Source organism: Ornithodoros turicata, unplaced genomic scaffold, assembly GCF_037126465.1.
Source record: "Ornithodoros turicata isolate Travis unplaced genomic scaffold, ASM3712646v1 Chromosome25, whole genome shotgun sequence".
In the NCBI taxonomy this organism is placed as follows: Eukaryota; Metazoa; Arthropoda; class Arachnida; order Ixodida; family Argasidae; genus Ornithodoros; species Ornithodoros turicata.
In genome coordinates, this window is record NW_026999346.1 from 2,031,896 (window position 1) to 2,059,428 (window position 27,533).

General features: G+C 46.5%; 1 protein-coding gene and 1 long non-coding RNA gene across 2 annotated transcripts; one reads left to right on the forward strand and one right to left on the reverse strand.

Moving 5' to 3' along the window:
* The first annotated feature begins 1,470 nt into the window (after positions 1 to 1,470).
* On the forward strand, positions 1,471 to 3,324 carry LOC135373501 (uncharacterized). The gene is made up of 3 exons (XR_010416497.1): positions 1,471 to 2,488; positions 2,596 to 2,715; positions 3,042 to 3,324. It is a non-coding gene; the product is annotated as an uncharacterized LOC135373501 (long non-coding RNA).
* A 22,952-nt stretch (positions 3,325 to 26,276) lies between these two features.
* LOC135373465 (uncharacterized) lies at positions 26,277 to 27,332 on the reverse strand. The gene has a single exon (XM_064606662.1). The coding sequence runs from the start codon at positions 27,330 to 27,332 to the stop codon at positions 26,277 to 26,279; it is 1,056 nt and encodes a 351-aa protein (XP_064462732.1).
* Between the last annotated feature and the right edge of the window lie 201 nt (positions 27,333 to 27,533).

Sequence of the window (27,533 nt, forward strand, 5' to 3'; positions counted from 1 at the left end):
TTCACGGATTGTGGTTTCTAGCCGAACAAGGTGATCCATAGTGGAGCACCCCGTTCGAAAACCACATTGAAATTCAGAAAGGCAATTATTTTCTTCCAAATGATGAACCAGCCGGTTACTGACCATTCGCTCAAATGTCTTCCCAATACAACTCGTAAGGGCGATAGGTCTGTAACTGGCTGGGTTCGATGCTTCCTTTCTTGGCTTGAGAAGGGGAATGACAGTCGCAGTCTTCCATAATAATGGTAATGTTCCCTCTGCCCAAACGCGGTTAAAGAAAAGGAGCAACAATTTTTTTGAGTCATCGGACAAGTGGCACAGCATGGAGTAGGTTACTCTGTCTGGGCCCGGGGCAGTGGCTTTAGCAGCGAATAGGGATCGCTGAAGCTCCACCATCGTGAACCGCTGATTGTACACGTACTCATCACCACCACTCATTCGAATTTTTCGTTTCTCAGTGTTTCTTTTTACTCTAAGGAATTCGGGACTGTAATGGGATGAATCAGAGATGCGTTCAAAATGTTGTCCGAGCGCATCCGCCTGTTCTTGTAGGCTTCCGCACACCTGCCCGTTGACTTCTAAAAGAGGGATTGTATAACTGCGGTGTTCTCCTCTGATTTTGCGAAGTCTGTCCCACACTACTTTGGAGGGGGTACTGTGAGATAGAGAAGACACGAAGTTGTGCCAAGATGACCGCTTTGCTTGTTTCCGCGTCCATCTGGCCTTGGCTCTCGCCTTTTTAAACAAAAGAAGATTTTGTGATGTGGGGTACCTCCGAAATGTACCCCACGCACGATTTTGAAGTTTACGAGTTTCCTAGCACTCGCTGTTCCACCATGGCTTCGGTCGTTTCGGTAGACGACCGGAAGTCTGGGGAATGGATTGTGTTGCTGCATCAAGGATGACGTTGGTAATTACATTGTTGGCCTCTTCAATCGTCATCCTCTCCACAGGGATTAACGACAGGTCACATTTTTTAGAGAAAGCATTCCAGTCAGCATGTTGGAGCTTCCATCTAGGGCGGCATGCTGTCAGACTATTGACTGCACACATATACTTCAGGACCACTGGAAAGTGATCACTCCCAAGTGGGTTTTCTTCCACACTCCATTCTATATTTTGATATAGAGATGGACGGCAAAGCGATAAATCTAAGACCGAAAAAGACTGACTTGAACAGTGGACGTACGTAGGTGCTCCTGTATTTAAAAGACAGATGGAGGTTGATAACAAGACCCTTTCCAACATTTTCCCTCGGCCGTCGGTTCTTGCACTGCCCCAAAGCGGATTGTGGGCGTTAAAGTCGCCTAAGAGTATAAATGGAGTTGGAAGTTGGCTGATTGAGTGTTCTATATCCCTCTGTGCAAAACTTCCTGATGGTGGCAAATAGACCGAGCAGATAGTGACAATTCTGTCCAGACACATCTGCACGGCTACGGCTTCCAAGTAGTGTAACTAAGTGGACTTCTTTGGACGGAACAGTTCCTCGTGTGACGACAGCCACGCCACCAGATGCGCGAGTGGCGTCTGTTCGATCTCTTCGAAATACATTGTGTCTACGAATTGGATTTGGTGTGTGTGTGTTTAAGTATGTTTCTTGGAGGCAGAAACATGCTGCATTGTACTTGTCGAAGAGATCGTTAATGTCGTCTAAGTTAGAAAGTAAACCACGGCAGTTCCACTGGAGGAAGTGGTTCATAACGGTCACACTAAAAAGGAGGAAAAGAAAGCGCAGCACTTGGTGACAACGACTAGAAAGGACTTGTACCATTTAGGGGGGTTGGACCCTTCGCGGGGGTTGTTTCTGTTGCTCATTCCCTTTGAAACCCCTTCCTCGTCCTTTTTCTCGTTTTTCCTTCCGTTGTGAAGGAATGCTGGGGAGGCTCGACGATGACTTCTGCGACATGCAGTCATCATCATCGACCTCCATACTTTGGGTGCCTCTTTGGGAAGGGGTTTTTACGACCCCGTCCCAAACTGATTGTGTGCCATCGACCTTAGAGGAGGCCATGGCTGTTTCTTTGTGGCCAGTTGAACGGCTGGCCTCCGTAACTGCAGGAGTCACCTGAGTGTCTCCAGCCTCCTGTTGGGGAGTGTAGGGTGGGAACTCAGAGACCTGCGAGCAGGTTTGAGTTTCCACAGATTTCCTTGGTGGTGCCACTCCCCTGCGCACCACTTCGGAGAAAGATCCTTTCATTTGAAATTCGTATTGTGTCTTTGCAGCTCTGTAAGGAATGTTTTGTACGGTTTTGATCTTTATGATTTCTTTTTCTTCTTTCCAACGTGGACACGATCGAGAGTACACCGGGTGGTTGCCCTGGCAGTTGGCACAACGGTACTCATTGCTGCAAGTCTCTGGCGAATGGTCTTTGCCAGAGCACTTTGGGCAGGTGGAGTGTCCGCGGCAGACAAGCGAACTGTGCCCAAAATGCTGGCACTTGAAACAACGTCTTGGGTTTGGAATGTATGGTCTGACATTGCAACTGAGGTAACCAGCCTTTATATTAGAAGGTAACGCATGTAGTTGAAAAGAAAGAATAATGTGCTTGGTTGGGATTTCCTTACCATCCCTCCTCATAATGATCCGTTTTGCAGAGACCACGCCCTGCTCACTCAGTCCATCTTCAATCTCAGATTCTGTGCATTCGATGAGTTCATCTTCTGATATTACACCTTTGGTTATGTTCAGTGTGCGGTGTACGTTAACATTTACAGGTATGTTCCCGATGTTTGACAGTGTCTGTAGTGCCGTGCTTTGATGTTTGTTCTGTACTTCGACCTGGATATCCCCTGCATTCAGTTTTCTTGCGTTGTAAGATTTACCGATTACTTTTTCGAGTTCCTTCGCCACAACAAAAGGAGAAATTTTAGCAAGTGGCTTTCCCTCTTCCTTAGACTGAATTATTAGGAACTTCGGAAACCAAGGGTCTGGAGACAGATCAAGCAGATTCGGTTCAGGTCTCTCGGTGCGGCTCCGTTTTAGGCGCCGATCAGTTTTTTTAGAGTGGTGGTTATCCATGTAAGAAGATATTATTGTTCAGTGCAGCAGGCGTGTCGCCCACCATGGAGCCCAACTTGGGGAACGTGCCCCGCACGCTAACACCTACCTCTGCACTATACCCTAGTGCAGCTTCTGGAGAGTGAAAAGACTGCCCAAGGTTGACCCTTGCCGCCAAAGAAGGTGAAGGGAGGAAAAGGAAGACAGTGAAGGAGTGGAGAAAGAAAAAGTAATGAAAAGGGAGATGGCGACTAGCTGAATAATCCTGGCCGGGCCTTCCAGGACTACCCGACTATGGGAAGCAGGGGCCAAAGCGGTGTGTTGCTTTCCCGGAGGGGCCCCGAAGGGTCCAAAACAACCTCCGGGTCCACTCAACCGCCAGGATCCCCCTTTCCCCAGACACGGGAAAGCCACGCACAGCTATACGTGGGGGTCTCCCTCCTGCGGCGACCCAACCGTGAATGCAGGAGGGGGCTACTGCGGCTGCTGCCGGGCGATGGGGGCGCCAATTTCCCGACGCCGGGCCGACGATCTTGTGCTCATGTCCGAGAGCCTTGAGGGCCTCAAAACTCTTGTTCACCGAACCGAGGTCTTTTTGAGTTCCGCGGGGTTAAAGCTTAATCCTGACAAAACACAATACTTTGGGCGGAGATATGATGGAAGGCGCAAATGGTTTGATTGCACCATTCCACCAATTACGGTCTGCGATGTCGTGGTTCGTCCTCGCCCGAAGGGCGTCCCCGTGAGATATCTGGGGATAAGTCTTTTTGTCAACAGGGCACCTCAGTGCGAGGACGACATGGCTGAAAGGCTCATCTCTGTCATCCGGCACGCTTCTCTGAAGCCATTCCAGCGGCTCAACTGCCTGAACACACTTGTGCTTCCTCGGTTTCTTTACATCTTGGCAAACTCCTTGTCTGTCATCAACGATGCTGCTAAGAAAGAAAAGAATATGCGAAACTTGGTGAAGCAGGTCCTCCACTTGCCACCTTCTTTTCCTAACGTACACTGTCATCATCCCTACAGAGAGGGCGGCTTGGGCCTTTTACAGCTGCAATGGGTGGCTGCTAGTATGCAGATGAAGGCGTTGGCGATGATGGCCCGATTGAGACACCCCTTTGTGAATGCCGTGTTATCATCAGCTTTATTAGAGCAAGAGAGTAGGCTCTCAGCCTTTCTCGGCATTCCAACTGGTATCACTGCACAGGCTGATTTGACAGTGGCTTTGCAAACAGCAAGAAGAACAGCATTGTCCAGAGTCATCGCCACGTACAAGAACAAGAGATTATTTGCTCACAGAAGGGGGCTGGTTGGCAACGCGTGGCTGCGCCATGATTCGAAGTTTTTAACGGACGGAGACCGCATCAGGGCGTTACGTCTGCACACAAACTTGTATCCTACCAGGGCGCTTTTCAATAAGCAGGCGCGTGACCCTAAGGCACGGGAATGTCAATTTTGTCCTGGCCGGGAAGAGACGGCCTTCCACATCCTGCAAGGTTGTGAGAGGGTCCATCTTCCCCGTGTCGAAAAGCACAATTTTGTATGCAGCCAAATCGTCCGCCTTATCCGAAAGTATAGCCCAGCAGCCACAGTTACAGAGGAGCGGGTCTACACCTAGTCGGATGGCTCTCGGCTAAAGCCCGATATTGGTGTATCCATCGGCGACTCCGTCAAGATCCTGATGATGATGATGATGATGATTTGGGTTTTTTTGGCGCAAAAGCAACTAGGGCTATAATGCGCCAAACAACAAGGTAATGTGATGAACCCAGTTAAAAATTCAAATGCTCATATTAAAACAACTTGGCTAGTGATGGCTTAAAAACACATGAAAGGGTAAGAAAAGAGTTTACTGTAAAATTCACAGTTTGTTAAGATATCCAATGTTTTTTTTTTAAATTTATGTACTGCAGTAAAAGGGACAATAGCCTCATCACCCAGCAAAAGAGCTGGATGAAGAGGTAAAGAGTAACGATAGAATTCAGTGAAATGACGCTGACGATAACTTTCATGTAATGGGCATGTAATTAGAATGTGTTGGACAGAAAGGGGCTCTCTGCAGCGAAAGCACTCAGGTGGGTCCTCCCCACGTAGCAAAAACCCGTGAGTCATGTATGTGTGTCCAACCCTTAACCTGCGCCTTAAGACATCGTGTAACCTGTTTTCAAGACTTTGTAAGCGATTTCCTGTTTGAGGCTTCAGCAAGTGTAGCTTATTCTGCTCTTGTGTGCTCCAAAATTGCTGCCATTTCATGTTCATAGCATTCATCAAAAATAACCTGAGGTCTTGAACAGGGACATCAAAGACTGTTATGTCAGCTGAAAGTGCAGCTGCAGCTGCACGATTCGCATTTTTGTTGCCCTGTATGCCCACGTGGCTTGGCACCCAGCAAAGGGTTAAACGATAGCCCCTGTTAGTTATTGCATTAGCTAGACGTCGTGCTCGCTGCACAATAATTTTTTTTTGTCTTTTGGACTGAACATATTGCCTGCAAAGAGCTGAGGGAATCTGTATAGATGACTGATGACACAATGCAATGTTGTAAAATGTTATTGATGATTCGGGTTTTTTATGGCGCATGAGCAACTAAGGCTATAATGCGCCAATACTGTGATATATGATCTCTTTACCAGTTAAAAGATAACGATGAATTTAAAACTGATATAAACATAAAAAAATATATGTGAATTCAGATATCTCTTAGGTATCCAGTGTCCCTAAAAAACTTGTAAACTCTGCTAAAACTTACAAGCGGCTCATCGCCCAGCAAAAGGGCTGGGTGAAGAGGAATTCGATACTGGTAGAACTCAGAAAAATGAATTTGGCGATGATGTTCCTGGAGAGGGCAGCTGATGATTTGATTTGATTTGATTCGGGTTTTATTGGCGCATCAGCTACAAAGGCCATAATGCGCCAAATACCGCTGAAGACTAGTTAGTTAAAAAGTACATGTGTAGGACTAAAATATGAGTAACTGTTGCATTAGTATTTAAAATCACAGATGTTTTAAAAAACCAGTATCTTTAAAAAACCTATACACGTTCTCAAAAGGAACAAAGCTGTCATCACCCAGCAGAAGCATTGGGTGGAGGGGCAAGAAGGTTCTATAAAAGGGAGCAAAATGATGTTGACGAAGATGTTGGTACGCTGGACACGTGATGAGGATGTGAATGATCGAAAGCTGTTCCCCACAGTGGTTGCATTCTGGTGGGTCTTCTCCTCGTAGAAGATACCCATGCGTCAAGTATGTGTGTCCCAAACGAAGGCGAGAGGATAGCACTTCATATAGTCGACTGGACATACCTTGTGAGCAGGTGCCTACATTGGGCTTGATACTACGTAATTTATTATTGGTTTGCTGGTCCCAAGATGTCTGCCAGTCGTTATTGATGCATCTTCTTAGACATAGTTTGAGGTCTTGATATGGAATTTCGAAAGGGGTTATGTCACTTGTTAGCGCAACCGTAGCAGCATGATCAGCTCGCTCATTGCCAGGTATCCCAACATGACTGGGTACCCAGCAGAAGAGTAGCTGAAAGGCCCTATTAGCTATAGTGCTTGCCAGGCTCCTTGCACGATGAACTACCAGGTTTTTAGTGGGGTGTATGTTACAAATAGCCTGCAGAGAACTGAGAGAATCTGTGTATATTACTGAGGATCTTATGTGATTTTGTAGGATGTAGTTGAGGGCTAAAATTATTCCATACACTTCAGCAGTAAAAATAGACATGGTGCTCTTTAGACGGTGTGAACGTGTAACTATTCCAGTAACCATAGCACATGAAACCCTGGTATTTGTTTTTGATCCATCAGTGTAGAATTCAATATGGCTGCCAAAGGTTTCCCTTAGGTGCTCAAATTCCTGTTTCAATACAATGCTTGGCGTATCATGTTTGTCGAATCTCGTCAGTGATTTATCACATTTTGGATAAGGTTGCCATGGTGAGATTTTTTTGCTGCACTCAAGGATCATTGAGTTATATTCTGAAAAGCCATAGTGCTCAATTTCCTGCGACATGCGCATACTAAATGGCAATACCGCTGAAGGTCTGTTCAGAAAGAGCTGTTTATATTGTGTGCCTCTTATAGCAGGGATCGCCGGGTTTTGTGGGTAGCCTCTAATCCTTAATGCATATGACGTACTCAGGTAGAACCGCCGTCTTTCGAGAGACCACTCATTGGCTTCTACATAAAGGCTCTCGACTGGCGAGGTCCGGAACGCTCCAAGGACCAGGCGCAGTCCCAGGTGATGTACAGGGTCCAACATTTTCAGAGTAGAAGGTCGTGCTGACCCATACACCACACAACCGTAATCAAGTTTTGAAAGGACAGTGGAGACATAGATCCGGTGTAATGTATCGCGATCTGCGCCCCATGATCGGTGTGAGAGTACCTTTAAAATGTTCAAAGACTTAATGCATTTTTTCTTGAGAGTTTTCAGGTGAGCTGAGAAAGACAGTTTTTCGTCGAAAATCAGACCGAGGAATTTGTGTTCAGGTTTCACGCTTACACTTTGGTTGCACATAGAAAGGGTGGGCTCTGGGAACATTCCCCGAACCTTCGAGAAACGAACACAAACTGTCTTGTCGGGAGAGAATTTGAAGCCATTTTCCTGAGACCATCTAACCAGCTTATTTATTGTTAGCTGTAGCTGACGTTCGCACACCGATAGGTTAGAGGAGCAATAAGAAATCTGAACATCGTCGACGTACAATGAATACTTGATTGACGTAGGGATAACACTTGCTATAGAGTTCATTTTTACGATGAAAAGGGTCACGCTAAGTACGGACCCCTGCGGGACACCATTTTCCTGGATAAATGGACGAGATAGTGTTGTCCCAACTTGTACCCTGAAAGTTCTCCCCTGTAGGAAATTGGTAATACATTGGAACATTCTGCCACGTATACCAAGTGCATGCAGGTCTCGAAGGATACCATATCGCCATGCTGTATCGTATGCCTTCTCTAGATCGAAGAAAACAGACATACAATGCTGTTTCCTGACGAAGGCTTCTCTAATGGTAGTCTCCAAACGCAAAAGTTGGTCGACTGTTGAGCATGCAGCTCTAAAGCCACACTGATATTGATTTAAGCAATTATTTTCTTCCAGAAAATACATAAGACGGTTGTTGACCATGCGCTCAAAGGTCTTCCCCAGACAACTTGTCAGCGCTATGGGTCGGTAACTGCACGGGTGCGAGGGATCTTTTCCTGGCTTCAGCAGTGGAACTATGGTTGCCTCCTTCCAGCCAGAAGGGAGAACACCTTCTCGCCAGATAAAATTAAAGAAATCCAGGACAGACCTTAATGAAGTTAAAGAGAGATGTTTAAGCATGGAGTACACTATGCGATCAGGTCCAGGTGCCGAGTTTTTAGGGGACGACAGAGCCCTTTGTAGCTCCGCCATTGAAAAAGGTGAGTTGTAGCCACACCTCTCATCTAACCCACTATCAAGTGTTTGTCTTTCAGCAGCTGATTTAATTTTTAAGAAATCTCTGCTGTAATGTGATGAACTTGACACTTGTTGGAAATGTTCCCCGAGGGCATTGGCCTGCTCCTCCATACTTTGACACACGGTGCCATTTATTTGTAGCAATGGTACACAGAAGCTTGTATAGTCGCCCTTTATTTTCTTTAGTCTGTCCCATATTATTTTTGATGGAGTGGTACTATTTAAGGATGATACAAAATTTCTCCAGGACTCTTTCTTTGCTTGCCTTCGCGTCCAACGTGCTTTCGCCCGAGCTCTCCTGAAAGCAATTAGATTTGTTGTAGTGGGGTGCCGTCGAAAGACACCCCACGCCCGGTTTTGTTCTTTGCGTGTGCTTCCACAATCGCTCGTCCACCAAGGCTTGGAGCGCTTGGGGAGTCGGCCAGATGTTTGCGGAATGGACTGTTCAGCAGCATTTATAATTGTATGAGTGATCAACTTATTTGCCTCCTCAACATTCAAACCCTGAAAAGCCGAAGACGGGAAATTTGCTTCTTTTTCAAATATGTCCCAGTTTGCCTGTTGTAATTTCCACCGCGGTGGACGTGTTTTTATGTTGTTAGTGTAACCATGCAATTTAATAATGACTGGAAAATGGTCGCTACCTCGGGGATTCTGTTCAACTCTCCAGTCCACGCAGTGGGAAAGAGAAGAACTGCACAATGAGATGTCTATTGCGGATAAAGACCTTGATGTAGAGTTTACATATGTTGGCAATCCCGTATTTGCTAAGCAGACAGGCCTTGCAAGGAGGACTCGTTCCAACATTCTCCCACGACTATCGGTTTTTTGGCTTCCCCACAAGATGTTATGTGCATTGAAATCCCCAAGCAGGAGGAACGGTGAGGGAAGCTGGTCCAAAATATCTTCTATTTGTTTCTGTTCAACAGCTATCGAAGGTGGAAGATAGAGACAACATACATTTATTACATTATCGAGACAAATCTGAATAGCAACAGCCTCAAGTGTTGTGTTTAATGGAAAGTGCCTTGCAGGAATGTGTTTCCGTGTCAGAACTGCAACACCTCCAGAAGCCCGTGCTGTGTTGGATCGGTCCTTCCTAAACATATTCCACTGCCTGAATGGATTAGGGTTACAGGGGTTCAGATAAGTTTCCTGCAAGCAAATACAGGCGGCATTGTGTGTGTCACAGAGATCGTGAACATCATCTATGTTTGTGAGCAGGCCTCGGCAATTCCACTGAATGATATTGCTAGGATTCATTAAGATAACTAGGAAGAGGAAAAGGAACACCTGCATTGTGTAGTGTGTGTGTTTTATGTAAATTTTGTGTTGTCTCTGCATGGTTTTATGGAGCCTGTATTCTTGGTGGGGGTACTTTCTGCTGTTCCTTATGCTTTCCTCTACCTCTACCACCTGACCTCTCCCGCTTGTCCTTCCCGTGAGAAGAACCAGCTGGAAGACTCGACGACGACTTCTGTGATGAGCGGTCGTCGTCGTCAACTTCCATTGTTATGGCTTGGGACGGATAGCTTGTAATCTCGTCCCAAACAGAAGGGGAGCCAGCAACCTCTGATGAGGCTGTTGCCATCCCGTTTGGGCTGGCGGTTTGGCCAGCCTGAGGGGACACTTCCGTGGCCCTCTCTTTTCTTTGGGGAGTGTGGAGTGGAGGTCCAGGAGTCTGGGTCTCCACAGATACTCCAGGTGGTGCCACTCCCCTGCGCACCACTTCGGAGAAAGTGCCTTTTTTCTGGAATTCGAGTTGCGCCTTAGCTGCTTTATATGTGATGTTTTGCTCTGTCTTTATTTTTAAGATTTCTTTTTCTTCTTGAAATCGGGGGCACGACCTGGAGTAAACGGGGTGCTCGCCGCGACAGTTTGCACATGTTACATTTTTCTGGCAAGGCTCTGGTGCGTGTTCTTTGTCTGCGCATTTTGGGCATGTTGCATGTCCCCTGCAGGTTTGCGAGCTGTGTCCAAAGTGCTGGCATTTAAAGCAGCGCCTTGGGCTAGGAACATATGCTCTTACTTGGCAGTTGATGTACCCTGCCTTCAACGAAGAAGGAAGTGTATGAAGCTGAAAAGACAGGACTACATGCTTAGTTGGGATTTCCTTTCCTTCCCTGCGCATTACAATTCTTTTTGCGAGCACGACTCCTTGATCTTTTAAGCCTTCTTCTATTTCAGAATCTGAGCATGGGAGCAATTCGTCCACAGAAATCACGCCTTTTACAATGTTAAGAGTGCGATGTGCTGTAACAGATACAGCAGCATCGCCAATTTTCTTTAGTGACTGAAGGGCTGCGCTCTGTTGTTTTGTTTGAACTTTAACCTGGATGTCACCTGTTCTCAGCTTTTTGGCATCATACGATTTCCCAATTAACTGTTCCAGAGCCTTTGCAGTCAGAAATGGAGAAATTTTTTCGAGTGGGCAGTCTTGGTCTTCTGAATGTATAATTAGATACTTTGGGAACCAGGGTTCTTCAGTGACATTAAGGAAATTCATGCTGAGTACTTCGTTGCGGCTTCTTTTGGGAGGCCGATCGCGTCTTTTGGAAGTTTGATTGTCCATATATGAGTATGTGGTATTCAGTGCAGTAGGTGTGTCGGCCACCACCGACCCCAACCAAGGGAACGTGCTCCGCACACTAACACATCCTTCTGCACTATACCCAAGTGCAGCTTCAACGAGAGACTGAAAGTACTGCCCAAGGTTGACCCTTGCCGCCAAAGAGGGTGAATAAGGAAAGAGAGGGAGAGGAGATGAAAGGGAAAGTAAGGAAAGGGGAGATGGCGACTAGCTGAATAGTCCTGGCCGGGCCTTCCAGGACCACCCGTCTATGGGAAGCAGGGGCCAAAGCGGTGTGTTGTTTTCCCGGAGGGGCCCCGAAGGGTCCAAACCAACCTCCGAGTCCACTCAACCGCCAGGATGCCCTTTTCCCCAGACACGGGAAAGCCACGCACAGCTATACGTGGGGATCTCCCTCTTGCCGCGACCCAACCGTAAGTGCAGGAGGGGGCTACTGCGGCTGCTGCCGGGCGATGGGGGCGCCAAGTTCCCGACGCCGGGAGGCAGCTGATGAGAATGTGAAGAATAGACAACTGCTCAGCACAGTGCACACACTGAGGTGGGTCCCTCTGGAGAATTAAAAATCCATGTGTGAGAAATGTGTGGCCGATACGCAAACGAGACATGACTACTTCATAAAGCCTCTCTTTGAAAACTCCTGCAGGCTTACCTACATTGCACTTGATCAAATGTAATTTATTATTTGTCTGTGTGTCCCAGTCATGTTGCCATTTTAAGTTAATTGCTCTACGCAAGGCAGACCTCAGATCCTGTGCTGGTACGTCAAAGGGGGTTATGTCACCTGAGAGTGCGTTGGTAGCCGCTGTGTCCGCGAGCTCGTTACCGGGTATCCCGACGTGGCTGGGCACCCAGCAAAGTGTCAAGGAAAGACCTGTGTTTATTATGCGGCTAGACAGGTGTTTTGCTCGCAGAACAAGGAGGTTTTTTGGTGGTTGCAGGCTACACATAGCCTGCAGGCAACTAAGTGAATCAGTATACACAACTGATGACCTGATGGAAAGTCGTAGTATATGATTAAGTGCCAAGATTACGCCATACACTTCTGCGGTATAAATGGAAGTTGTGTTAGGCAATCGATGCCATCTACAAGATGTGTCTGTAACCATTGTACATGAGACACCGGTGTTCGTTCTGGAACCATCTGTGTAAAATGCGACATGGTCCCCAAAACCTTCTTTTATAGACAGAAACTCTTGCAGGAGTACGGCTGTGGGAGTTTCGTGTTTCTTGTACTGCAATAAAGATGTATTGTGTTTGGGCGGTGGTTGCCACGGAGCAATCATCTCACTAGTTCCTACAGGCGTAGAATCGTACTCTGAAAAACCGTGTGTTTCAATTTCCTGCAGGATTCGCAAGCTGAAAGGAGGTGTACATGACGGTTTGTTAAGAAATAACTGTTTGCAGCGTGTCTGAGTAACACAAGAGAAAGCTGGGTGCTGTGGATAACTTCGTACTTTTAGTGCATATGTGGAGGCAAGGTAAAATCTCCGCCTTTCTAATGACCACTCGTTGCACTCCACATAGAGACTCTCGACCGGCGATGTGCGAAACGCTCCCAAGACCAGTCGCAGTCCCTGGTGGTGGACAGGGTCTAGAGCTCTCAAGACGGACTTTCGTGCAGAGCCGTACACGACAGATCCATAGTCAAGCTTGGAACGGATGCAAGATGTGTAGATGCGACGCAGAACCTCACGGTCTGCACCCCAGGATCTATGTGACAAGATTTTGAGAATGTTCAGCGATTTCCCACATTTACTTTTTAGGTTCCTTATGTGAGGGTTGAAAGTGAGCTTGCGGTCAAAAAGTATACCCAGGAATTTATGCTCAGATTTGACCGTAATATCTTGGCCATTCATTTTAAGTTCTGGCTCAGGAAACATACCCCTTACTCTTGAGAAGGGTACGCAAACCGTTTTCTCAGGTGAGAAATTAAATCCATTCTCAGATGACCATTTTGCTAATTTTTTCACACAGAGCTGGAGTTGTCTCTCACATCTTGAAATGCTTGTAGACGAACAAGATATCGGAACATCGTCAACGTACAGTGAGTACATGACGGATGGCGGAATAGCGTGCACAATAGAGTTCATTTTGGTCGGCCCAGGACGCATACTAACCCCCCCCTCTGTCCCCCACTCCTTCCTGCTGTTCTCTCTTCATCTGTCCACGTCTATACGCCGCTCATAGCCACAGTTGCTTCGCGGCGCTAACACGAAATTAAAAAAAAAAGAGCTCATTTTGACTATGAAGAGTGTGACACTCAGAACGGAACCCTGTGGGACACCGTTCTCCTGAATAAAAGAACGTGAGAGTGAAGTGCCCAACTGGACTCTAAAAGTTCTGTCCTGTAGAAAATTTGCGATGCAGCGGAGCATACGGCCGCGTACACCGAAATTGTACAAGTCGCGAACGATACCATATCGCCATGCTGTATCGTACGCTTTTTGAATATCGAAAAATATGGAAATACAATGCTGTTTTCTGACAAACGCTTCCCTGATGACAGTTTCCAGCCGCAGCAGATGATCAGTGGTTGAGTGGGCGGCTCTAAATCCGCACTGATACCTGTCGAGACATCCATTTTCTTCGAGGAAGTACATCAGGCGGTAGTTAACCATGCGCTCGAAGGTTTTGCCTAAACAGCTTGTAAGGGCTATAGGCCTGTAGCTACATGCGTTGGAAGGATCTTTCCCTGGCTTCAAAAGTGGAACGACTGTCGCCACTTTCCAACAAGATGGGAGTTCACCCTGATTCCAAACTGAATTGAAAAAGTGCAGAAGACCTTCTAGTGATGTTTTTGATAAGTGCTGCAACATGCTGTACGTGATTCGATCTGGCCCTGGTGCTGTTTGTTTTGGAGACGACAGAGCACGCAGCAGCTCCATCAAACAAAATGGTTTATTAAAAGCATGTCTGTCATTGGTGCCATATGTAATTTTGAATTTCTCAGCATCATCTTTGACTTTTAAGAAATCCCTGGTGTAGTGAGAGGAGGAAGAAACGCTCTGGAAGTGTTCTCCCAACACATCTGCCTGTTCTTCTAAAGTTTGGCACACCGTACCATTCTTCTCCAAGAGAGGAATAGAGAAGCTTGTGTAACTGCCCTTTATTTTCTTTAATCGATCCCACACAACCTTATAGTTGGGGTATTGCTATTCAAGGAGGAGACAAAACCCTTCCACGATTCACTCTTTGCTTGTCGTCGTGTCCACCTAGCTTTTGCTCGAGCTTTCTTAAACGCCAGTAGATTTGCTGGGGTTGGATACCGCCGGAACTTGCCCCAAGCACGGTTCTGCTCTTTTCGTGTATTTCCACAGTCCTCTGACCACCAAGGCTTGCAACGCCTGGGCAGCAGACCTGATGACTGTGGAATTGACTTGGTTGCTGCTTTTACAAGAGTGTCTGTTACATTGTTATTTGCGTCATTAATGTTCAGCCCAAGGAGGGACTCTATAGAAAGTGTGGCTTCTTGTTTAAAGAGGTTCCAGTCTGCTAACTGTATCTTCCAACGAGGTGGGCGGGTTCTAATAGCACCTGATGGTCGATTGATCTCTAAAAGGACAGGGAAGTGATCGCTACCATAGGGGTTTTCGTCCACTGTCCATGAAATGTCCTGAAATACAGATGGACTGCACAGCGAAATATCTATGGCTGAAAAGGACTGCGAAGCAGCATTAACATGAGTAGCGTTTCCTGCATTGAGCAGGCAGATTGGCAAGGATGCTAATAATTTCTCAAACATTTTGCCTCGGGTGTCAACTCTGGAACAACCCCAGAGCAAATGATGCGCATTGAAATCTCCCAGTAGTAGAAAAGGCGATGGGAGCTGATTAATAAGATCCTCAAGCTGTCTCTGTTCGACCCTGAACCCTGACTGATGGCGGTAGGTATAAAGAGCATACCGTCACTACACGGTCAGTGCATATCTGTACAGCAATGGCCTCAAGATTTGTGGAAAGTGGAACGTCTCTCGTGGGGAGTGTTCTGGCCGTGAGAATGGCCACACCTCCGGAAGCACGTGCCGTGTCTGTTCGGTCCTTACGATAAACGTTCCACCGTCGGAGGAGGAAAGGGGTGTCTGGAATCAAATTTGTTTCTTGGAGACAGAAACAGACAGCATGATGTTTGTCTGCCAAATCATGGACATCATCAAGATTTTTCAGCAAACCCCGGCAGTTCCACTGAATAATGCTCTGGGAACCCATAAGAAATGCACAGAAGAGGAAAAAGAATATCGACTGAACGACTACTCTAAGGCGTAAAGACCTTGTGGAACAACTGTCCATAAATGCGGAGGGATTAAGGAGCTTGTATTCTCGGTGGAGGAACCCTTTGTTGTTGTTCCTTGGCTTTTCCTCCTCGTCCTCGGCCAGCTTTTTTCCCTCTCTGTTCCTTGCCCATGGAAATACTTGGTAGACTCGAAGACGACTTCTGAGAGCAGCAGTCGTCGTCATCGAGATCCATGCTTTGACTCGTGTTTTGAGACAGGCCCATGGCAATCCCGTCCCAAACGGAAGGGGATGCAACAACCTCCTCTGAGGTTAACATTGCATCTCCCTGGCTGTTCGTCTGAGAGGCCACTGGAGGAGAACCCTCAGTGTCCCTCTCTTTGTGTTGGGGAGTGTGGAGGGGAGCCCCAGAGGTCTGGGTCTCCAACGATACTCTGACTGGTGCCACTCCCCTGCGCACCACATCAGAGAAGGTTCCTTTCTTCTGGAACGCCAATTGTGCCTTTGCTGCACTGTATGTAATATTTTGCTCAGTTTTCAGCTTGAGGATCTGTTTCTCCTCCTTCCAACACGGACATGATCTGGAGTAAACAGGGTGGTTACCCTTGCAATTGGCACACTGAAAGTCATTGCTGCACGACTCTGAGGAATGGTCTTTGCCGGAACACTTAGCACAGACGGGCTGCCCACGGCATACCTGAGAACCGTGGCCAAACCGCTGGCACTTGTAACAGCGACTCGGATTTGGGATGTAAGCCCTCACATTGCAACTGAGGTAACCGGCTTTGATTGTTTCTGGCAGCTTGTGGAGCTTGAAAGAAAAGATTATGTGCTTTGTTGGGATTTCTTTCCCATCCCTACGCATGACTATTCGCTTTACGGCTACCACACCGTGCTGGTGTAGGCCTTCTTGAAGTTCCGATTCCGAACAGTCAAGAAGGTCGCTCTCAGAAATTACTCCTTTAACAATGTTGAGACTCCGGTGAGAACTTACTGTGACAGATATACCATTGATGCTTGTCAGTGAAAGAAGCGCACTGCTTTGCTCTCGCTTTTCAACATGGACCTGGATATCTCCAGAGCCCAGTTTCTTGGCATTGTATTCTTTACCTATCAGCTGTTCAAGTGCTTTCGCTATTACAAAAGGAGACACCTTTGAGAGTGGTCTTGTGTCATCATTCGAGTGGACAACGAGAAACTTTGCAAACCATGGTTCAGGTGTTGAGGTATTTAAATCAATTTGGTGGTACTCGGTGCGGAACCGTTTCCGATTCCGATCTCGGGGTTTTAAAGAAGAGGATGCCATAAAGGTGACAATACAATTCGATGCAAGGGTCCTGCCGCCCACCACGGAGCCCAACCAGGGGACCGCGTTTGACGCAGTAGCAGGTACGCCTACACTATACCCAAGCGCAGCTTCTGGAGAGTGAAAGACTGCCCAAGGTTGACCCTTGCCGCCAAAGAAGGTGAAAAGAGGAAAAGGAGAGAAAGACGGAGACCAAGGAAGATAAAGTGATGAAAAGGGAGATGGCGACTAGCTGAATAGTCCTGGCCGGGCCTTCCAGGACCACCCGTCTATGGGAAGCAGGGGCCAAAGCGGTGTGTTGCTTTCCAGGAGGGGCCCCGAAGGGTCCAAAACAACCTCCGGGTCTACTCAACCGCCAGGATCCCCCTTTCCCCAGACACGGGAAAGCCACGCACAGTTATACGTGGGGGTCTCCCTCCTGCGGCGACCCAACCGTGAGTGCAGGAGGGGGCTACTGCGGCTGCTGCCGGGCGATGGGGGCGCCAAGTTCCGGACGCCGGGTGTTGTAAAATGTAGTTGAGTGTTATGATGATCGCATAAACCTCTGCACTGAATATCGACATGATTTTGTGTAAACGGTGAGTTATTGTGACTGTCCCAGTTACCATGGCGCAAGATACACCAGCATTAGTCTTCGATCCGTCCGTGTAAAACGCCACGTGCGTTCCAAAGCTTTCTCTTAAACCTTCGAACTCCTGCTGCAGCACAGTCGTGGAAGTATCGCTTTTTCTGTACTACTCTGCTCAGTGAAGAGTTGCAATGTGGTGGTGGTTGCCATGGAGGCAGGCTCCCACCAGATTGCAAAACCGGAGTGTTGTAGTGGGTAAAATCATAAAATTCAGCTTCTCGTAAAACTCGCATGCTGAAAGGAGGAACGACTGAAGACTTGTTTAAGAACAGTTGCTCAAAAGGCGTCCTTGTAACGAATGAGAGCGCCGCATGTTGTGGATAAGTACGAATTTCAGTGCGTACATGACACTAAGATAAGCTCGTCGCCTTCCTAGAGACCACTCGTTGCATTCGACGTATAGGCTTTGAACGGGTGACGTTCAGAATGCTCCGACGACCAGTCGCAAGCCCTGATGATGTATAGGATCTAAGCACTTTAGGAGAGATTGGCGTGCAGATCCATAAACTGCACATCCGTAGTCCAGCCTGGACCGAACTGTAGACATGTAGACCCTGTACAATGTTTCTCTGTCTCCCCCCCAGGACCTGTGAGACAGGACTTTTAAAAGGTTCAATGACTTCACGCACTTAGCCTTCAAGATTTTGATGTGGGGAAGAAAAGTAAGCTCTTTGTCAAAGACTAGACCTAGAAATTTACATTCTGTCCCTACAACAAGATCACTGCCGTTCATTTTAAGTGATGGCTCGGGAGACATTCCTCTAACTCTTGAAAATGGTACACATATGGTCTTGTCTGGGAAGAATTTAAAGCCATTTTCACTGGACCATTTAGTTAGCCTGTTAATTGTGAGCTGCAGCTGTCTTTCGCACATGGCTAGGTTGCAGGAAGAATATGATATTTGGACATCATCAACATACAGCGAGTACTTGACTGAGGCGGGTATAACCTTAGCGATAGAATTCATTTTCAGAATAAATAGAGTAACGCTCAAAACAGAACCTTGAGGAACACCATTCTCCTGTGCAAAAGGGCGCGAAAGGATTGTGCCTAGTTGGACCCTGAACGATCTTCCTTGAAGGACGTCGGCGATGCAGTGGAACAGACGGCCACGTATTTCACATGAATGCAAATCAAGCAAGATTCCATATCGCCATGCGGTATCATAGGCCTTCTCAAGGTCGAAAAATACAGACACACAATGTTGTTTTCGTACAAACGCTTCACGTATAAAAGTTTCTAAACGAACAAAATGATCCGCAGTGGAACAACCCGTCCGAAATCCGCACTGATATTGGTCAATGCACTCATTTTCTTCAAGATAGTGTATGAGACGGTTATTTATCATTCGCTCAAAAGTCTTCCCGAGACAACTTGTGAGTGCTACAGGCCTATAGTTTGATGGATTTGATGCATATTTTCCTGGTTTTAAAAGCGGGATAACGGTTGCAACCGTCCAGCGAGAAGGGATATGTCCCCTTTGCCAAATAGTATTCAAGAAATCAAGAAGATTTTCCAGAGAAGTGTTTGACAAATGCTGTAGCATGGGGTAGCTTATTCGATCTGGTCCAGCCGCTGTGATTTTTGATGATGACATTGCCCTTAACAATTCTATCATTGTAAAAGGCTTATTGTAAGAATACTTCTCGTAAGCTCCACTAGGAAAATTCTGTTTCTCCTTCTGTTGTTTGATTTTTAAGAAGTCGCTACTATAATGCAAGGAGCTGGAAACCTTCTGAAAATGCTCACCAAGAGCATTTGCCTGTTCATCCATGTTCTGACACGTTGTGCCATTTATTTGTAATAATGGGACAGTAAAGTTGGCGTATCCACCCTTGATTTTCCTGAGTCTGTTCCATACAGTTTTTGAGGGAGTCTTCGTACTTAAAGTGGATACAAAATTTCTCCACGATTCACGTTTAGCTTCTCTTCGTATCCGCCTTGCTTTAGCCCTGGCCTTTTTAAATAGAATTAAATTTGTTGTTGTAGGGTATCTTCGAAAGATACCCCATGCACGGTTTTGTTCTTTACGAGCTATCTCGCAATCACTCGTCCACCGAGGCTTTCGGCACTTGGGGAGACGACCGGATGTTTGCGGAATGGAATTAGTGCCTGCCCTTATGATCGTGTCTCTAATCATGTTGCTCACTTGTTCAACACCCATACCTTGAGTAGAAGACAGTGAAAGATCGGTCTCTCTCTGAAACATGCCCCAATCAGCCTCTGATAATTTCCAACGAGGTGGACGTGTTGCAAGGGTATTTGAAGGCAGGTGTAATTTTAAGGTAACTGGGAAGTGGTCACTTCCACGAGAATTTTCATCCACTACCCAGTCTAGCATTTGCAAAATGGATGGGCTACACAGAGAGAGGTCTATTGCAGAGAATGTCTGTGTAGCAGCATTCACATATGTTAGTGTACCAGTATTGAGTAGACACACTGGCCTTGAGAGTAATAGCCGTTCTAACATTTTGCCACGACAATCCGCCCTTGTGCTGCCCCACAAGTAGTTATGGGCATTGAAATCTCCCAATAAAAGACAGGGTGGTGGGAGCTCATCTAAAAGACTTTCGAGTTGTTTTTGTCTTACCAGGCCTGACGGCGGTAGATATAAGGAACATATGGTTAGGACCCCGTGAAGACATACCTAAACAGCAACTGCCTCAAGTGTTGTTTTCAGTGGAAGGTGTTTTGTAGGGATGGTCTTTGATGTGAGGATAGCGACACCACCAGATGCACGTGTTGCGCCAACTCGGAACAGGTTCCATCGCCGGAATGTTTGTGTGTGTTGTGGATTCAGATAGGTCTCTTGTAATGCAAAACAGAGTGCATCATACCGTATTACCGCGTATTATCCGGCATGCCGGATTAAAGCGAGGTTGACCTGCATGCCGGGAAACCCCGTATTTCCCGGCATGCCGGCAAATGCGAGAATCGGGGACGTAGTCTTCCAGGAGTCAACCGAGGTCCTTCACAACAGTTCAATGACACACGCGGGGAAAGTCCAGGGAAGGATGACGTCACGGAACGAACGCTGGTTCTTGCTCTACTGTTCCCTCCGGAGGATGAAAGCCCATTCATTGTGCTAATATTATCTTCACTGGACAATCTTGACCTGCTTACGGCCGCTTGGGTCTTGCTCTGGCATTACTGAGCCTGCCACCATGGATGAAGGTCCGACTCCGGCTCGTACGCACACGCGTAGTTACACGATCTCGTTCAAACTGGACGTGCTGAAGAAGCTGTCCGAACTTCATGGTAGCATCAGCGCAACAGCACGATTTTTCTGCATTCCTCGTTCGTGCGTGCAGGACTGGTTGAGGCAGCAGGACAAGCTCGAAGCGTGCAGGACCGACGACGACTTGGTCATCAGGAAACGTAGGTGCATACCTTCTTCCGAGGACACCGCAAAGAAACGTGCAAGGTACCCTGCGATGGAGGAAAGCCTTGCTAGCTGGATATCCGAAGAACGAAAGCAAGGTATTCCTGTTTCTGCATCCCACATCAAGGCGCGGGCCGAAGACTTACTAAGCAAGAGCGACGGTGCAACGAACTTCAAGGCAAGCAATGGTTGGTTGGAAAGGTTCACCAAAAGGTACAAAGTTGTCAACAGGTCAGTCACCAGTGTTGGGCAAAAGGTTCCGGACAATGCGCGTGAGCTGTGCCATTGTTTTTTCAAGTTTCACGAATCAGTAATTGGAGGAATTGAACTGAAGAACATTGGAAACATGGACGAGACGCCGATGTATTTTGACTTGCCACAGAATAAGACGTACGACTTTAAGGGAGTCAAGCACGTAACATGCAGGACAACCGGCAAGGACAAGCTTCGATACACTGTTGTTCTCAGCGCAATGGCCGATGGTACAAAACTGAAGCCGATGATAATATTCAAAGGACTCAAGAACGTGCCAAAGGTTGACTTCCCTAAAGAAATTGTTGTTTCCGTGGCAATGAAAGGGAGCATGACTGCTGAGCTTATGAACACCTACAAGCAAAAGGTCTGGGCTGCACGACCGGGTGCCTTCTTCAAACCCAAATCAGTGCTGGTGATGGACAGTGCGCCAGCGCATCTGAAGACTACAACAAAATCAAGCTTCAAGCAGCATTACGCCACCTGCCTCTCGATTATTCCTGGTGGACTCACACCACTTCTTCAGCCTGCCGACGTAGCTTGGAATCGCAACTTCAAGACAGCGATGAGGAGCCTGTGGACGGAATGGTTGAGGAATGGAGAAGTGGAGCACACGAAGTCGGGAAAACGCCGCTCCGCTTCATATGCCACCATTGCACAATGGGTCAAAGAGGCATGGAGTCAAGTTCCCGAGGAGCTGATTCGTCAATCTTTTATCAAGTGTGGACTTGTGGCAGAAGCAGACTCCAGTAGTCTACATGGACGTTTAGCTGATGTTCTGACGACGGGCACGATGGAGCCCAGCCCGATCCACGACGAAGAAAACGGGTCTGGACTCACTGACGCGGAAAGTTGCGATTCTTCTGATGACGAGGACATAAATGCCTTATAAGTTTGTTGTACTATTGCATATAGCCTTCTGTTTGTGATAGCATGTCGTTGTGCAATAAAGGTTTTGTAAGAATTACTTGTCTCAGTCATTCTGTACCACGTGCCGGCGACCTCGTTTAATCCGGCATGCCGGGATAGACCAGGCAGGCAGATCGCGAAAGTTGGTCGACCTCGGAAAATCCGGCATGCCGGATAATACGCGGTAATACGGTACCTGTCCGAAAGATCATTGACATCGTCAAAATTGGAGAGCAGCCCTCGACAATTCCACTGGAGGATCGCCATAATAGAGAAAATGAGGGAGATGTGTACAAGACATGTCTGCACTATGAAGAAGAGTGTACTGTTTGAGAAAAGTTTCATTATTTTTTCTTTGGGGCCATTATTGGCTGTCTCGGAGTTTTCTTCCGAGCAGCCGCTAGTTCTTTTGGAGATATGTTAGGACGTGAGCCACTCCGTGAAACATCTCCCTTAGGCTTCCTTTGGGACTGTGAGCTCACGCTCGTGAATGAGCCTTGCGAGCTCGTGTCATCATCGCATTGCATGGAGCTTGCCTCCACAGTTTGCGATGATGACGGTGGGGTCTGTGAAAATGACGCCACGGAAGATGATGATGATGATGATGATGATTGGAGTTTTAATGGCGCATTAACTACATAGGTCATAATGCGCCAACACCGTGATTAAAATAAGACTAGTAAGAAGTAGGTGTAGTACTTAAAAAGGAAGAGAAGTAACATCTAAAATACAAGACTAAAACTACACAAAACTTACAATTCCAGTGTCTCTTAAAAAATTAAAAATTCTGCTGAAGGGGATAATAGCCTCATCGCCAAGCAAGAGCGCTGGATGAAGAGGCAAAAAATGTGTATAAAACTCTGTAAAATGATGCTGACGATGGATTTCGTGGTGTGGGCAGGTGATAAGAATGTGGATGACAGAGAGGAGTTCACCACAGTTTTCACACAGTGGCGGCTCTTCTCCACAGAGTAAAAATTTGTGCGTGAGGAAGGTGTGGCCTATCCGCAACCTTGTTCTCAGAACACCCAAGAGACGATTTTCCTGGCGTTCTCCATAACTTTGGATGTGTTGTTTAACTAAGTGTAGCTTGTTGTGTGTCTGTGTGTTCCAGAAACTCTGCCATTTTGTATACAGTGATTTCCTAAGTGCTGCCCTAATATCTTGCATCGGTATCTCGAAAGGACTGACGTCTTTTGAAGCTGCCGCAGCAGCAGCGCGGTCAACAACCTCATTGCCTTGTATGCCTGTGTGGCTAGGCACCCAGCATAAAATAACTGAATATCCCCTCTTTTGTGCCACACTCACTAAGGACTGTGCACGCTGAATCAGAAAATTCTTTGGTTTGCGTATGCTACAAATAGCATTAACAGAACTTAAAGAATCTGTATATATAACTGTCGACTTGATGCAGCCTTGAAGAATGTGGGTAAGTGCAAGGATGATGGCATAAATCTCTGCGGTAAAGATAGATGCTATATTGTTTAGACGATGTGACCTAACACATGTGCCAGAAGTCATGGCACAGGTCACACCTGCACTAGACTTTGATCCGTCCGTGTAAATTTCTGTGTGAGTCCCAAAACTTTCCCTCAGATGTTCAAATTCTTGCTGTAGTACATGTGTAGAGGTGTTGCGTTTGCTGTATTTAGTCAAAGTGGTATTATACCTTGGAGGTAGTTCCCAAGGTGGGACCATCCTCCCATATTCGGCAACTTGGCAAATATAGGAAGAAAAATTGTGATCCTCAATATATCGTTCAATTCTCATTGAAAGAGGGGGAACTACTGAAGGTCTGTTAATAAACAGCTGTTTGAAGCGTGTACTTTTAACACAAGTGAATGCAGGGTGTTGTGGATAACTCCTTATTCTCAGTGCATATGACACCCCAAGATAAAATCGTCTTCTATTCAACGAATATTCATGTGATTCTACATACAGACTTTCAACTGGAGAGGTGCGGAACGCACCAAGGACAAGTCTGAGCCCTTGGTGGTGTACAGTGTCTAGCAACTTCAATACGGATTGGCGGCCTGAGCCATAGACGATAGAGCCATAATCTATCTTGGAGCGAATGCAGGCAGTGTATACACGGCGAAGTGTCTCCTGGTCTGCACCCCAAGATCTGTGAGAGAGGATTTTCAGTAGATTCAATGACTTAATACATTTTGCCTTCAGGTTTTGAATATGGGGCTTGAACGTAAGCTTTGAATCGAACGTGATGCCAAGAAACTTGCATTCGGATTTTACAAGGATATCTTGTTTATTAAGTTCCAGCTTAGGAGACAGAAACATTCCTCTGATTCTCGAGAAATGAACACAGATTGTTTTTTCAGTAGAGAATTTAAACCCGTTATGCGAGGACCATTTTGCCATTTTATTTATACAGAGTTGCATCTGTCGTTCACATCTGGGTAAGCTCGCTGAACAACAAGATATCTGGATGTCATCCACATACAAGGAAAAAGATATAGAGGGTGGGATGACACTGGCTATAGAGTTGATTTTGATAAGGAATAATGTGACGCTCAGAACAGAGCCCTGCGGGACACCATTCTCCTGCACGAACAAACGGGATAAGGTAGTTCCCAGCTGAACTCTGAATGTTCTGTGTTGTAGGAAGTCAGCAATACATTTCAAAAGACGACCCCGTATGCCGAACGAATGGAGATCCTCTAGGATACCGTATCGCCACGCAGTGTCATATGCTTTTTCCAAGTCGAAGAAAACTGACAAGCAGTGTTGCCTCCTGACAAAAGCTTCACGAATGGTTGTTTCTAGACGAACGAGGTGATCCATTGTGGAGCACCCCGTTCGAAAACCACACTGAAATTCTGATAGACACTTATTCATTTCAAGAAAATGAACCAAACGGTTATTCACCATTCGCTCAAAAGTTTTGCCTATGCAGCTTGTGAGAGCGATGGGACGATAACTGGCAGGACAAGAGGCTTCCTTTCCGGGTTTCAGGAGGGGGATTATGGTGGCAATTTTCCATGCAGAAGGTAGTGTCCCCTGTATCCAAACGAGGTTGAAGAACTGAAGTAAACATTGTTTTGATATGTCAGACAAGTTCTGAAGCATTGAGTATGCAACACGGTCTGGGCCAGGAGCAGTCGCTTTTGCTGACAACAAGGAGCGTGACAATTCTACCATGGTGAAAGCCTGGTTATATTCAAAACAGTCTCCGCCATTTACTGGAATCTTTTGTTTTTCGGATCTTTGTTTAATTTTTAGAAATTCACTGCTATAATGGGAGGAACTTGAAATGCTTTGGAAGTGTTCCCCAAGTGCATTAGCCTGTTCTTCTAGGCTTTCGCATACCTGACCGTTAGCTTCTAAAAGAGGGACTGAATGACTGATATGCTCTCCTCTGATTTTACGAAGTCTATCCCATACGATTTTGGACGGGGTATTACACGATAAAGAAGATACAAAAATTCGCCAAGAGGATCGTTTAGCCTGTTTTCGTGTCCACCTGGCCTTTGCTCTTGCCTTTTTGAAAAGTAAAAGATTATCTGAGGTGGGGTATCTCCGAAATGTACCCCATGCACGATTTTGAAGTTTGCGAGTTTCCTCGCATTCATTATTCCACCAGGGTTTAGGTCGCTTTGGGAGACGACCAGATGTCTGGGGAATGGATACTGTTGCTGCATCAAGTATGATGTTGCTGATAAGACAATTAGCTTCTTCTATTGTTACACTATCAATAGGAATTAAAGATAGGTCACTTCTTTCTGAAAACTGCCCCCAGTCGGCCAGTTGGAGTTTCCATCTAGGAGGGCGTGTTGTCAGAGTGTTCACTGTCGTAAGATATTTTAACACCACTGGGAAGTGATCACTCCCAAGTGGATTTTGTTTTACAGTCCATTCTATCTCCTGAAACAAGGATGGACTGCAAAAAGACAGGTCTAAGGTTGAGAGAGACTGACTTGAAGAATGTATGTATGTAGGTGCCCCTGTGTTTAAAAGACAGGTGGATGTTGATAATAAGAACTTCTCTAACATTTTCCCTCGAGTGTCAGTTCTCGTACTGCCCCAAAGTGGATTGTGAGCATTAAAGTCACCTAAAAGTATAAAAGGACTTGGAAGTTGGCTGCATAAATCTTCTAATTCTTTTTGTGTAGTAGTGCCTGACGGTGGCAAATAGATTGAGCAGATGGTGACAATTCTGTCTAGACACATCTGCACTGCTACAGCTTCCAAGTCTGTAACTAGGTGTACTGCTTTGGTTGGGAGAGATCCTCGTGTAACGATCGCAACACCACCAGATGCTCGGGTGGCGTCAGTTCGATCTTTTCGAAAGATATTGTGTCTTCGCAGTGGATTTTGTGTTTGTGTATTCAGATATGTTTCTTGAAGACAAAAGCATGATGTGTTATACTTCTCGAAAAGATCGTTGATGTCATCTAGATTAGAGAGTAACCCTCGGCAATTCCATTGGAGGATCGTGTGTTGCATAATGATTGCAGTAAGAAGAAAGACGCCTGTCAAGAACTTTTGCCGACTAGGAAGAGCTTCCATTACCTATTTTTTTGTTGGGGGTGTGACCCGCGGCCTTGTGGATTTCTTCCGCGCAGCCGCAAGCTCCTTATCAGATATGTCGGGGAGTGACCCACACCCCGACAGACTAGATCTGTTCTTTGTGGGGGCTTGGGAGCTCGTGCTCGCAAAGGAGCGCTCAGAGCTCGTCTCGTCCTCGCAATCCATGGATGTTACCTCCGTGGACTGTGAGGACAGAAGTGGCGTCGGTGTTAGTGACGCCACAGGAATTTCGGGAGTTGGAGGTGGATCTGCACCTCCTTGAACCTCAGTTGTGTTTGTCTGCGTGGTCGTTGGTGGTTCGGTCTGCGTGGACTGTGTGACAAGTTTTACTTTCTGTTTTACGGCTGTGGCAAAGGATTTTTCAAAAAAGATGGGAGCTACTTTTTTTCTGGCTTCTGGGTAACTGATGTTCTGTGTAACCTTGACGTGCAGGACTTCTTTTTCATATTTCCACTTTGTACATGACCTCGAGTAGGAAGGGTGGTTGGAAGAACAGTTAACGCAGCAGTCTGGCCCTTTGCATTCCTTTGTTTCGTGTTCAGACTTGCCACATCGTGCACAGCAGGCGGAGCCACGGCAGGAGTCTGCAGCATGCCCAAACCTATTACAGCGGAAGCAGCGCAATGGGTTTGGGACGTATGGCCGCACATCAGCTGAGAGATATCCAACTTTCAACTTGTCTGGTAGAGTGGGACGATCAAAGGTAAGTATGATATTTCGTGTTGTAATGTACTCGTTGTTCTTCCTGATCTTTATTTTACGAACATCTATCACATCCTGGTCTTTCAAGTTTATAAGGATTTCTTCCACAGGAACATCAATAAGTTCAGATACAGAGATGACGCCTCGACTGGTGTTTAGTGTTTTATGCAAAGATGCTGAAATTGTTTTGCCTAACATGTCATGTGCATTCAAGATAGTGTCACAGTCAGTTTCGGAAGTGCATTTTATGAGTAAGTCACCCGATCGCATCCGCTTGATTTCGGTTACATGCTTAGACAGTGATGCCACCGCCTTCTCGATAAAGAACGGTGACATCTTACCCAAGGGTATAGCCTTTTCCTTGTCATTTCCTACAGCTGCAAGAACAATGTATTTTGCACTGAAGTTCTTTCTATGTAAATCGTAAGCCTCGGTCCGGGCACGCTTTGCGTTCCCGATCATTGAATTAGAAGAATTTTTCACCATGTACGGTTTAGTAACTAGGCATTCCAACAGGTCACCCACACTTCATGCCAA